This window comes from Sinocyclocheilus anshuiensis, unplaced genomic scaffold, assembly GCF_001515605.1.
Source record: "Sinocyclocheilus anshuiensis isolate Anshui unplaced genomic scaffold, SAMN03320099.WGS_v1.1 scaffold44, whole genome shotgun sequence".
In the NCBI taxonomy this organism is placed as follows: domain Eukaryota; kingdom Metazoa; phylum Chordata; class Actinopteri; order Cypriniformes; family Cyprinidae; genus Sinocyclocheilus; species Sinocyclocheilus anshuiensis.
The window spans coordinates 2,616,497-2,629,308 of record NW_015555746.1 but is presented as its reverse complement, the minus strand read 5'-3'; the positions used below and the strand labels follow the sequence as shown (position 1 = coordinate 2,629,308).

Below are 12,812 nucleotides of genomic sequence, written 5' to 3'. Positions count from 1 at the left end.
CTTTCATGAATAGAAAGTTCGAAAAAACAGCGTTCATTTAAAATAGGATTTATTTGTAGCAATGTGAAGCCTTTAGTATCACTTTTGATCAATTTAATGCATCCTCGCTGCATAATAGTATTCATGCGGTATATTCTACTAGTACTCTAGTTCTTATGGTAACTATGGTAAAAAAAAATGCTAATTAAACTGAATAAGCCTCAGCCTAGCGGATGCTGAAAAATATCTTTTAGAAGTGCATTAATGGTGGGAATCATACGAGAATCAGAAGCTACAGTGGCTTACATTGCCCTTGTTAAATTAGTTTTTTCTCATGTGAGTAGATTTTATAAATATTCATTAGCCATAGGAGGGCGAACAGCTCTCGCTTCATACATGATTCCCTTTTCCTTGGCTGAATGGATTCAAGGCTCAATCTCAGCAACTCAGAGTTTGCATTCAGAACCACGGGGACTGTATTCTTACAGATGAATATGGAAATGTGAGGGGAGGAGGCCAGCCTGGGATTGAATTAAGACATGGCAGCAGCACTATAATGAGAAGGTATTGGCAGCCAGAGGACAACTGGGGTCCGCTATCAGTGACAGCAGCCCGGTGACAAGGAGAAACGGGAGGAATTTGTTTGTTCATTCCACAGCCCTGGTTGTCAGATGTCAGGGGTTTTGACACACAGTGCTTGTGTCTTGTGCTGTCTTGGATTGCTGAAACAAGTGCACAGATACAGGGTTTTGGCATTTCCTCCTGTGTTTGTTCATTTCGAATGCAGCCTGTGCTTCTGTCTCCTGATGCGGCAGGGATCCTGGAGTTTTGTCATTAGCTTGTGTGAAGAGCTTTCAGTGGTTCATTAATTTGCTCATTTTCTCTCTAATGATAGTAGTTGTGTTGGATGTTATGTTATCTTGTTTGCTTGCTCTGTCATTGCCTTCTTTTCTCATTTTTGCAGGTAGTGACTGGCTCAGGGCGTCAGGAGGCCCAGAAGACGGACTCTGAATACAGGAAGCTGTTTGATCTGGCTCTGCAGGGTCTGCAGCTGCTCTCTCAGTGGAGCGCTCAGGTCATGGAAGTGGTGAGTGGAATTGTCACACTCATATTTATGTATGTGATCACCAACCAGGAAAAGTTGAACTCCAACTGATGAGCAGTGGTGATTATGTGGGTGACACATGGCTGGATCCCTGGTTTCATGCTGCTCTTATAAATCTGCCTGATAAAAGACAAAGCCCCCAAAATCACTTAAAAACAGTCTAATAATCTCTAAAAAAATTGACCTGTAACTGAATATCCAATCATGTTTTAAAATATTTAAAATGTTCTATTATTTATGCATCAGTAATGATCCATTTATTTTATTTTTTTATTATGTCCTGGTTTCTTTCCCCTCTCTCTGTCTAGTTTCTGGTGACTCTCAACTGTTGTTTTTTAATGGCAAAATGACAATAAAATAAAATCAAATCAAAACAAAAGCACACACATCACTGGAAAAACTCTCATACAGGGTGCTCAACAAAAAAATATTGATAATGGAAATAGAAAAAAAGTTGGCACACCTAGGCTCCAAAAATACCAAAAAAGCTACATAATATCTCCAGTCTTCAGACTTACTGTGTCTTTTGTTTTCTTTACAAAAGTGCCTCCCTTTCAGGCATTTAAGAGTAAGGAAGAAAAAGAAACCATATTACACTTGAGATGCTTGTTGGTCAACTCTAAAATGTTTTTGTGTTCTGCATAAAGTATGCAGTCCTCCTAAAGAAGATTAATGAACATGCCAAGTTCTTTAAAACCATCTATCAGCAGTAACTGTCAAAAGCTCTTTTAATGAGTGCTGTCTGATAGAAGTGTCCAGTCTCTTGAGAGCTGCTTAATTGAGTTGCTCAGAACGGAAATATGAATTATCTCAGAAATGAATTTGCTCAGGTCCTGCTCTGTGTCTGAGGACAGTCATTTACACCATGCACTCATCAGGCAGAAAAACAGCCTGTCGCACATACTAAAGACTAACTAACCTCTGATTTCCAGTATCAGCGACCCACCCATTCAAGACAGCGCTTGAACCTCATTCATTGAATAGACAGGGCCTGTCACTCCCCTGGTGTGCACTGTGCACTCCTTTTTGTTTCCACAAGGCCAGCAATGTTTTTACCTTTCATTTGAATCACTTTAATAGTAAGTTCCAGCTGTATGTTTTTTTCTCTGAACAAAACATTTTATGCTGTCGTTCTTCTGAAATATTGTTGCCATGGAAACAGCCTGAAACAAGTCCATTCTTGGCAATTAGTAAAATGGATTTTGATATTTGTAGCAAATTAGGCTGGGGATGGAGATGATTGACCATAGTTTCTGAAATTTGTGAAGTAGCTTTGAAGTATTATATTTTTCTTACATCTCTTGCAGAATAATCATCACAAGCAATTATACATGAAAGATTGTCAAATGTTTTCCTTTTTGCAGTATTCCTGGAAGTTGGTGCACCCCACAGATAAATACTCCAACAAAGAATGCCCAGATAACGCTGAGGAGTATGAACGTGCCACCAGATACAACTACACCAGCGAGGAGAAATTTGCTCTGGTGGAGGTCAGTACAGCTCAGCTGTGTAGCATTGTGATTATAAGCACCAAATAAATGCACAAACATTTTAAACTCCACTAAAAATGAATTTTTTGGATGATGAACAACAATTTATTCAGGTTTTTCTTAAATTAATTCTTTACTATACATTTGAATTCATTTTAATTATTATATAATGAAATTGATTTTAATTTGTATAATTATTTTACTTTCTTTTGTACATTTTATTATTTATTTAGAATGACTAAAATGTAGTATTTAACTCTGTGTGGGCCTGTGTTTTGAATCAGTCCTTCTCGGAATGAACTCACTGAATCATATCAGTGACTGAATTGATTTTTGATTACAAATCAAGAACTTTTGTCATCTTAATGTTCATAAAATGTAATTCAGTGTCATTAACTGACTGAAGTAAACTCAGAAGAGTTTGTGTCCGTGTTCTGGATGTGCTTCTGTCTGCATGTGTTTAGGTCATTGCCATGATAAAGGGCCTGCAGGTTCTGATGGGCCGTATGGAGAGTGTGTTCAACCACGCAATCCGTCACACCATCTATTCAGCTCTGCAAGATTTTGCCCAGGTGACGCTCAGAGAACCGCTGCGTCAGGCCATCAAGAGAAAGAAGAATGTCGTCCAGAGGTACAACAGAGCACCAAACTGAATGATCTTCCTGTCTTACAGCTCTAGTTTTGGCTCACTGTGACTTTGTTGCAGCATCCTCCAGGCCATCCGTAAGACCATCTGTGATTGGGAGACTGGCAGAGAGCCACATAATGACCCAGCATTGCGGGGCGAGAAGGACCCTAAGGGGGGATTTGATATCAAAGTTCCTCGTCGTGCCGTAGGACCCTCCACCACTCAGGTATGCAACTCTGTAATTTGCAATACATAGACAATGTAGTAACCCAATTGTGCATACAGAAAATGTATGACAGTAACAAACCTCAGAACTGTTACCTTCAAATGTCTGTAGGTCTGTAGTTATGATTTGCATTCTGAATGCAGCGGTATGTAATATTTTTCACTTTTCATTTTCATTTTATACAACTCTTTACCTGAAACAACCTACCCAGCCATACTGCTATATGCTTTTTCTACCTGTTACGCTGGTTTCACACTGGATGCGCAAGCAGAGCAGAGGCAGCGCAAAAGCGGTGCGTATGCAGAGCAGGAGCAGCTGAACCGCGGCTTGTGTACTGCAAATACAGACGAGTATCATTCATTCGGTCACGCTTTTCAGGTGTTCTCCAACTACTGTCTGTCATGTGCTTTGATTTATGATATGGGCAGCATGCTGTGATGGGGTCGTGTTCCGCTGTGTGTTCCGCTATGTGTTCCCCTCTGTGTTCCACTCTGTGTTCCCACACATGCATATAACATGCTGTACATAGGTAGTTTACATTATAAAAAGTAATCTTAAAGTTAATAAATGCCTCTAGTTTTAATAATTTAAACAGGCCTTTGAAGTTTTGGCAATAACTGCTGGCAGTGATGTGTTTTCGTGTAGTTGATTCTGTGCTAACTCTAATATTTTATGTTTTTTTTTAATGCTGTAGAATTAAGAAGCAAATGAGAATCGCTAAAATTATTGAATATATTTTGAGACAAAGGTCTTAATGATTCCCAGCTTGGTTCAAGATAATTAAAGCAACAGTTTTTCAATAATGAGAAGAATATGTAAATGTATGGTATTTGGAGTAAAAAGTGCTGAACATGGGTGCTGAAAAAAAAAATGCGCTGCTTACTCGTGTGATGTGAAACTGGCGTTACACACACACAAAGCTCCCCCAGTGTCATTCAGAAGAGCTTGTAATCTTCCACAAGCTTCTGCCGCAGATGTTGCATGGTTGATCCGGTGTGCCGTGGAAGGGTGTCGTATTGAATGTCAGTAGCGCCTCAGGGATTTGAGCTGTAATCGGTGCTGCCTCTCAACGTGATCTCAGTGCTTTGCTGCTGGAATTTTTAAAAGATTCATATATGTGTCAGTTTAATTTGTCAGTTTAATTTGATAAAGTATGTGTTGAGGATTGTTCCCATGCCGTGTTTTTTATTTTTTATTTTAATTCTTGACTCAATGTTTTTGTGTTAGTGAGGATTGATTTCAAGCTTTTCTGCCGTTGCCTTGAGCTCTGTATGATTATGGTTGAATTTCGCCACAAGAGGTTTCTGTCAAGAAGCTCACGGCTCTGAACTGCGGTTGCATTGATGCCTAAAATTTTAGCTTTATGTACGATACCTCAGTGAGTAGTTTACTCTTATATACCTGCTTGTTCATACAGACAGAATCTGATCCATTAATGTCTCATGTTTTTCAAACGGGGGACAAAAGGGAGATTTTTTTTTTCTTTTGTATAGTCCACATTTCATTAATGAAATAAAGATTAAAGAAAATACTTTGTTCAAGACCATTTGACCTAAACAATGACTATGAGATGATAGCCTCTCAGTATTTTAATAGAGTGCCAGACGGACACACATACACACACAATTCCAGATGGAATCCAAGGGGGTGAGATACAGACGAACACTTTGATCTGTCTGACATCTCCAGGGAAGCTTTGACACCTGTGTGCCCTCCATCAGCACATTAATGCGCACAGACCAGAATGCAAAAGAGATCCTTCCACCTGTGGAAAGATGACCAGAGCAGAATCTGTCTATCGAGCGGTGGATAAATGTGCATGTGCGAAGACTAAAGACATCCAACTTTGCTCTGTCTTTCATCTGCTTCCTCTTTCTGTTTCTCTGTGTAGCTGTATATGGTCAGGACGATGCTGGAGTCTCTGGTCGCTGATAAGAGCGGCTCAAAGAAGACTCTGCGCAGTAGTTTGGAGGGTCCGACCATCCTGGACATCGAGAAGTTCCATCGCGAATCATTCTTCTACACTCACCTGCTCAACCTCAGTGGTAAAGAACAGGCTAAATGGCAGTTCACACCAATCTAGCCATTTGTTACAGCATTCACTATTTTAACAACAGTAAAATGATTACCCAACTATACAGCTATACTTTTTGTTATTTAACCAACCTTTTTAATACCATTCTGCATCAATGCCCATTACTGAGCTTTTCTGTGTCCACAGAGGCCTAAAAAAGTATATAGACACTTAAGCTACATTTAAAAATGTATGAATGTCATTCCTTTATTAAAAGGCTTTTATTTTAAAGATAAATAGCACAAATACACACTCAATCTGTAATGAACAGCAAAAGTTTTTAACAATTTTTTAAAATTGGGAAAATCGTGGCCTAATGGTTAGAGAGTTTGACTCGTAAAGGTTGCGGGTTTGAGTCTCGGTACCGGCAGGGATTGTAGGTGGGGGGAGTGAATGTACAGCGCTCTCTCCCACCTTCAATACCACGACTGAGGTGCCCTTGAGCAAGGCACTGAATCCCCAACTGCTCCCTGGGCGCCGCAGCAAAAATGGCTGCCCACTGCTCCGGGTGTGTGTTCACGATGTGTGTGTGTTCACTGCTGTGTGTGTGCACTTAGGATGGGATAAATGCAGAGCACTAATTCCCAGTATGGGTTACCATACTTGGCCACATGTCACAATCACTTTCACTTAAAATGAAGTTAGTTAAGTTTTAGATTATAAAACAATAGATTATATAAGTTTATTTAATTTGATTTATTCATCAGTTATTTGTAATCAACATGGCAGTGTTCCATTAAAAAATGGTCGTTGTATTTGGTTGAATGTGGATGGTGTTAAGAATCCCAGCAGGCACAAAACCAGTATAACGTCAGACAGACGTTTATATTGGTTGAGAATGAAAATCGGGTTGACGCCAATTTGACGTCGACTTAATTTTGGATTTTGGTTACACAACCTAAAAACAACAACAACATCAGTTGACATCGGTATTGGACATCAAATTAACATTGACATTAGACGTTGAACTGACATTGAATTTTGGTCACCCGACGTCGCAACCGAAATGTAATCAAATATCAACGTCTTATGACGTTGTTGTGCCTGCTGGGATGTTTTGTCTCTTACACACGCGTGATGTGTTGCAGAGACGCTGCAGCAATGCTGTGATTTGTCCCAGCTCTGGTTCCGTGAGTTCTTTTTGGAGCTCACAATGGGTCGCCGCATCCAGTTCCCAATTGAGATGTCCATGCCCTGGATCCTCACCGACCACATCCTGGAGACTAAAGAGGCCTCTATGATGGAGTGAGAACCAAAAATACAATTAACACATTGAATTGCCATAGTACATATGCAAAAAAGAAAGCTTTTATGAAATATGCTTTTAAGTATGTCTGATCTCTTCAGGTATGTGCTGTATTCATTGGATCTGTACAACGACAGCGCACACTACGCTCTCACAAAGTTTAAAAAGCAGTTCCTTTATGATGAGATTGAAGCTGAGGTAAAAACCCTCTTGACCTACATTCACGCAAAATAAAATCCTTTGAGGCAGTTATTGCATTGCTAATTTAATTTCTTTTGCTCAAGTTTAAGTGTTCTTTTAAGTGATAGTGCATCTGGATTTTTCTTCTCTTTCCCCCAGGTGAACCTCTGCTTTGACCAGTTTGTCTACAAACTTGCTGATCAAATTTTTGCCTACTACAAGATTCTTGCCGGAAGGTGTGTTAACTCTGTTTGTAGTCTTATTCGGACAGGATCTGTTTTCAGAACAAATATGTAACACTTTTTCAGTAGTACTGCAAGTTACTTTGGGGACTTAAAAATGTGCTTTATTTTCAGTCTCCTTCTGGATAAGAGACTAAGAGCTGAATGTAAGAATCAGGGTGCCAATATCCCATGGCCTTCCTCCAATCGTTACGAGACACTTCTCAAACAGAGACATGTCCAGGTAAGGACAGCTGCTATTCTGTTTACATTTTCATTACTGTTTATTAATGGTGTTTTTTAAGTCCACTCATCCTGTTTTTTTCCTTTTCTCTTGCAGCTCCTTGGACGATCGATTGACTTGAACCGTCTGATCACCCAGCGAGTGTCCTCGGCGCTGTACAAATCCCTAGAGCTCGCCATCAACCGCTTTGAGAGCGAGGACCTCACTTCCATCATGGTGCCTTATCCTTTAAAATCTCACTTTTTATGGAAATTTGCAGCTTTCATTTTCTAATACGGAGACCCTGAATTTTCTCAGCTTGTTTTAGCTGTGTAAATTTGCTGGATATTTGCTGATTCAGGATTTTTAATAAAAAGGAGGCCATCTCTCACAGCAAAACTGAAATTCAGTGCAGCAGAAATAATTTAGCCTAGTGAATAATTGTATTCATGTTTGTTTCCTGTGTGTTTGTGTGTGCACGTTAATGTATATACTTTTGAATAGACGTCTGACTGTGACGCATGCATTCCAAAAAGCCATGAAATTGTTCCAAAGCTCATTATCGGTATTAATACAAATTGTTGTTGGAGGTCTGTGTGTGCATCTGAATAGAAATGCATTGTTAAATGTCATTAATGTGTCAGAAAGTGAGAAGGGTATTTTTTGTTCCAATTGCTCTTCTTTTCTCTGTCATTGATCAGGAGTTGGAGGGATTGTTGGACATTAACCGGATGACCCATAAGCTCCTCAGTAAGTTTTTGACACTGGACAGTATCGACGCCATGTTCCGTGAGGCAAACCACAATGTATCTGCGCCCTATGGCAGAATCACTCTCCATGTCTTCTGGGAACTCAACTATGACTTCTTGCCCAACTACTGTTACAATGGCTCCACGAACAGGTGGGTAGGGAGTGCCCAAGGTTTATTTAAAAGTTACTTACTTATTTCTTTTAAACATAAATAATAATAATGGTTATTTTTAAAGCCCAGTTTGTACAGGAAGCATTTTAGGACATCTGAAATTTTTTTTTCTGTAATAAGTTGGCACATCTGTAAGTGATTGACATGGCAATTCATACAAGATTAAAATCACAGAGAATTAATTCTGGTAATTAATACGTTTAATATAAAATATGAAATATAAATATGAAATAAAAAAAATTGTGCAGACTCTACTAATCTTTAATAACAGAGTTGTGCAATAACATAATTTGTAATGTCATAAATAGGCAGCATTTTAACAGCTATATTAGTGTAGACATGACTTTCAGGCTTCAACTGATGCAATATGTATTCATTCATCCATATTTTAGTTAAACAGCTGTGATTGAGATTAAAAGTCAAATTGCATAGAAAATTTCTTTCATCACTTGTCAGAAAGCACGATGCACGAGACACTTAAATGAAGATGGAGCATTGATTTAGTCTTTAATTTTTTAGAGAATGGTTAATTAAGTTAATTCATTAGATATTTATAGTCAGTCTATGCTTAAAGTCTATGCTTACTCCAACCAGGAAAAGACTGCTATGTTTCAGATACATTTAAAACATAGATTCTTGTTTGCAGCTTTTAAGAAGCATGTAATCTGCAGCAAGTGAATGCAAATCAGTTATCTTTTTATCAGTTTTTCTCCTGTGAATTGAGTGTTTGTTTACCTTCTGCAGTTGGATCCATCACGTTTTCTTTTTGTGTCTTTTTTTACTGTCAAATAGCACAATACAATCTTTTTTCTGAGCATAAGGTACAATCTGACCCATGTATCAAATACGACAACAAGTGAGAAAAAGAAAAAGCTTTGTAAGGAATCATAGTGAGGTGAGAAATATTCCTATGACTGTATTGTGAGGTGTTCAAGATGGGCTGTATAGAATAGACGTGAAGATAGGTCATGAAAGAGTCTGAATGTGGGATGAAAAGAAGACTAAAGTTATCTTTACACTCTCAGGTTAAGATGGCTTCAACATTTCATGGCCTTCATGGGGAAGATAGACATGTTGATGACAAATTGATCATAAAGGTACCCATTTAGTATCAGAGTGAACTAATGCCATCAGGGTTCAGCTGTGGTCTCAATACAGCTCGTAAATGGTAGAAGGATGCCATCTCTGAAGGTTACATCTCTGTTTCAGGTTTGAGAAACTGAGATGCACTATTGGTTTCAGTCCAGCTTTTTTTTGGATAAAGGGTGAATAACTAATTTCAGTCATTGTGTCTGCTTGATTCTCAGTAGACTCTCAGAGTGATGGATTGGGTACACAGAGCACAGTGATTCCACTTCTCACCTGCTCCTGTTGCATTACTCTCACACCCACAAGTCACAAGTGACTTTAACCAGCACACTGAGAACAACACCTAAAAGTTGGTCATGTCACAGCAGATATTTGTAGCTTTTTTTGTAATGTTTCCTTAGAAACATGTTCCTTTGAAAGCTGTGGTTTGACTTGTGTGATGAGTTTTTTCACTGTATTATTACCTGTGAATAGGTCCGGAGTGGATGGGTGAGCACAGCCTTATTAAACAGAATTGACAATAACTAGACGACAAAACCCAATAATACAAAAATTTTTAAAACAATTTTCCCCTTCCTTTAGGTTTGTTCGCACGGTGCTGCCGTTTTCACAAGAGTTTCAGAGAGACAAGCCTCCCAATGCCCAGCCACAGTACCTGTATGGCTCAAAGGTGGGTTTGCATGAGTTTAAATGGCACACCGACATCTATTACATCTCCAGCATTAACTTGAGTGCCTCTCACAAACCATAACATACAGGGAAATGTTTTTTTTATTAAGCAAGATAGATAGGTAGGCAAAGTACATTCCAAGCATAGAAGGATTTCAATGCAACGAACACAACACAGATAGACTATCAATTCACAAAGACATTAAAGGTAAATGTGCACTAAGCAATTTAATGTTTTGTTGGCTCTTTTTTTGCCTTGCAAAACCAATATGGCAGTGGTTTGTAACTTTAAACTGACACTGTACTCTACAGACACGATTCCAACATTGTAGGTTGATAGGTGACCCACATTATGTAGAAATATAAATGTATAAAATAAATTATGCTTCTGATGTGAATCTTGTGTGTATTGGAAAATTTGGTACTATTTCTTACTGTAAAAATGATCATTTTCAAATAATGATTATTATTATTATAATAATTATGATTATTATTTATAAATTATAGAATAAAAAATGAATAACAAAAAATAACATAAACCAAGATTAATTCTGATACCAAATGCATTAACTCATGTTAACAAATTGAACCATTATAAAGGCATACCAAAAAATAACTGCAGTTTGTAGAATTGTATCGAAGCCAAGCGGCCTCCTTCAGTTTCCTTGTTTCATATTTTCATCTGACATTTAAATGCTAATGTAATCCCGTCAGCCCAGTTTGACTGTCAGAGTCTCCTTTCCTCAAAATGGTTTCAACCCCGGCGATTGCCCTCATTGTGTAAGTTCTAATAGTTTGAATTTTTGGGGTCAGTGCCTCAAAGTAACAATTTGGTGCCCTAGTTATTCTGACCCGGGGCCAAATCTCTGTTTATTACTTGGTGTTCGAAGTTCACAACCCTGCCCTTTCGCCATTTCTCTGCCATGCTCGGCTCGGAAAGGATTCTCAATCACCGTTGCATTCTGAGAGTCTTCCCCGCCACAACCGGCCGTGTACAGACTTTTTCTTCCTTCGCTTCCCATGTTCCCACCCATGGGGGTCAGAGCCAGGTGTGGAGGGTTCGGACCTGACTGGCTGCCTCTTTCTGGGTCCCTCTTGGCTGGACACATGGTGTGCAGACATCCCCAAAGCAGAGCCACAGCAATGATCAGCAACAGGATGCTGCTGGCCAGCCAGACGCCCATCGCCAGCTCCCTGCCGCTCTCTCCGAGCTCAGTGCCCTCATCTAGGGTACTGAAGACCTGGCACTGCTCTCTGGTGGGGTTGGCGGACTGGCAGGTGACGCAGAGGATGTAAGTGGTCTGTGGACTGAGGTTGCCCAGACTGGTGGACGTCTGGCTCACGGGAACCCTGTCCTCCCGCAAGAAGCTCTTGCGCGTGTAACCCATCAGCAGGCTGTTCCAGTTAGGGTGATACATGACGCTGTAGAACGTGTCCACGCAGCCTGGAGATGATGGCCAGCTCACGATGGCAGAGGTGGCTGTGATGTTCTGAATGGTGATAGTCATGTTGAGTTTGTTTTTTAGGTTGAAACTCAGACCCTTATGCACGCACAGTTTGATGATGTAGGCTGGTTTGAGACATGCAATGATTTTTGAAGGATCTGGAAGAATAGAGGGAAATTTCTTTTTTTTAATTTAGATCAATTCTGACCTTGAATGTAGTACAACAAGGACTTAATAGATTAGTAATGGTCTTGCTTCTGGCATAAAATCATGTTTTTTTTTTTTTAAAGAAATGTAAAACTTCAGTTGTTGTTTTCAGTATTGAAATTGATTTTGAATGGAAGTGCTTTGTCAAAAGGATTTAATCAAAAAACACTGACTGAGGACAGGTATATAAAAAATACAGCTTTGCTATAAACACTGCAGATGTTTTGAACGTGTTCTGTGCTGTTCTTTTCTGTCTAGTTTGTCTTTCATATTGTAGTAATTAACATTGAGAATGGTTGTGTAGGTAACACACAAGGTGGCTATTTTCATGGTTATATCCTCTTTTGTAATTTCAATTTTCTTTTTTATTCAAGTACAATTGCCCTGCTCTATCACGGTGTTAGGAAAAGCAGATTTATCTAGAGGGGAAAAGCACCAGCTTATTGAGTACAAGAACAGATTTTTTATTTATCCGCCTTGATTGTTTTGTATCTATTTTTTTCTCTCTTCAAAACTAGGTATCTAAAGCAGGATTATGTGAATGAGTTGAAGAGTAATTTCCAATTGACATTACATCCATATATCTGCTTGCCAAGAAAAAAGTTCTGCTTCTCTCAAGTCATTATAAATGAATAACATTACAGCCCAATAAATATAATTTTAAGGTTAAATTATAATAAACAATTATTTATTCAGTCATCACTGTTGTAATATCTGCCATGCATTATGCATGATCAAACACTGCTGCATGAGTATTTTATACTTTATTTTATTTTCTATATTTATAAACATTTATTTTTAATATGACTTGCTTTATCTCTTCAAGCCCTTGGTTTGTTTGAAGCCCTTTAGCTCAATCAATAAATCACCACATTGGTCTTGTGTGGATGAGTGGTGACCCTGTACGCTACACACACACACGCTGTAATTACTCGGCAGTCAGCACCATACAAAAGCTTGAACACTAATAAGTTTGATCTTCCAGAAGCACACAGTGTCAATAACGCTCAGAGAAGTCTGAGGAAAACAGGACGTGTATTCTCTCTCCCTACAGACTTGTTGCTCTTTCCAATCTTTTTAAAATCCACACAGCTGCTAAAGATTTAGA

General features: G+C 38.9%; 2 protein-coding genes across 2 annotated transcripts in view; one reads left to right on the top strand and one right to left on the bottom strand.

The window, feature by feature from the left end:
* The window catches only part of LOC107673532 (cytoplasmic FMR1-interacting protein 1 homolog), a 47,922-nt gene that overhangs the window by 13,903 nt on the left and 21,207 nt on the right, over positions 1-12,812 (top strand). The window contains exons 12-23 of the mRNA XM_016467150.1: positions 944-1,066; positions 2,449-2,574; positions 3,039-3,205; positions 3,281-3,428; positions 5,320-5,473; positions 6,591-6,747; positions 6,850-6,946; positions 7,088-7,164; positions 7,285-7,393; positions 7,490-7,609; positions 8,074-8,273; positions 9,966-10,053. Of these exons, the coding sequence (XP_016322636.1) occupies positions 944-1,066; positions 2,449-2,574; positions 3,039-3,205; positions 3,281-3,428; positions 5,320-5,473; positions 6,591-6,747; positions 6,850-6,946; positions 7,088-7,164; positions 7,285-7,393; positions 7,490-7,609; positions 8,074-8,273; positions 9,966-10,053 (1,566 nt within the window). The remainder of the gene's footprint in view (positions 1-943; positions 1,067-2,448; positions 2,575-3,038; positions 3,206-3,280; positions 3,429-5,319; positions 5,474-6,590; positions 6,748-6,849; positions 6,947-7,087; positions 7,165-7,284; positions 7,394-7,489; positions 7,610-8,073; positions 8,274-9,965; positions 10,054-12,812) is intronic.
* The window catches only part of LOC107673533 (fibronectin type III domain-containing protein 9-like), a 3,019-nt gene continuing 777 nt past the window's right edge, over positions 10,571-12,812 (bottom strand). Inside the window, exon 2 of the mRNA XM_016467151.1 lies at positions 10,571-11,655. Coding sequence (XP_016322637.1) covers positions 10,895-11,560 — 666 coding nt within the window. The 5' untranslated portion in view covers positions 11,561-11,655 and the 3' untranslated portion in view covers positions 10,571-10,894. The remainder of the gene's footprint in view (positions 11,656-12,812) is intronic.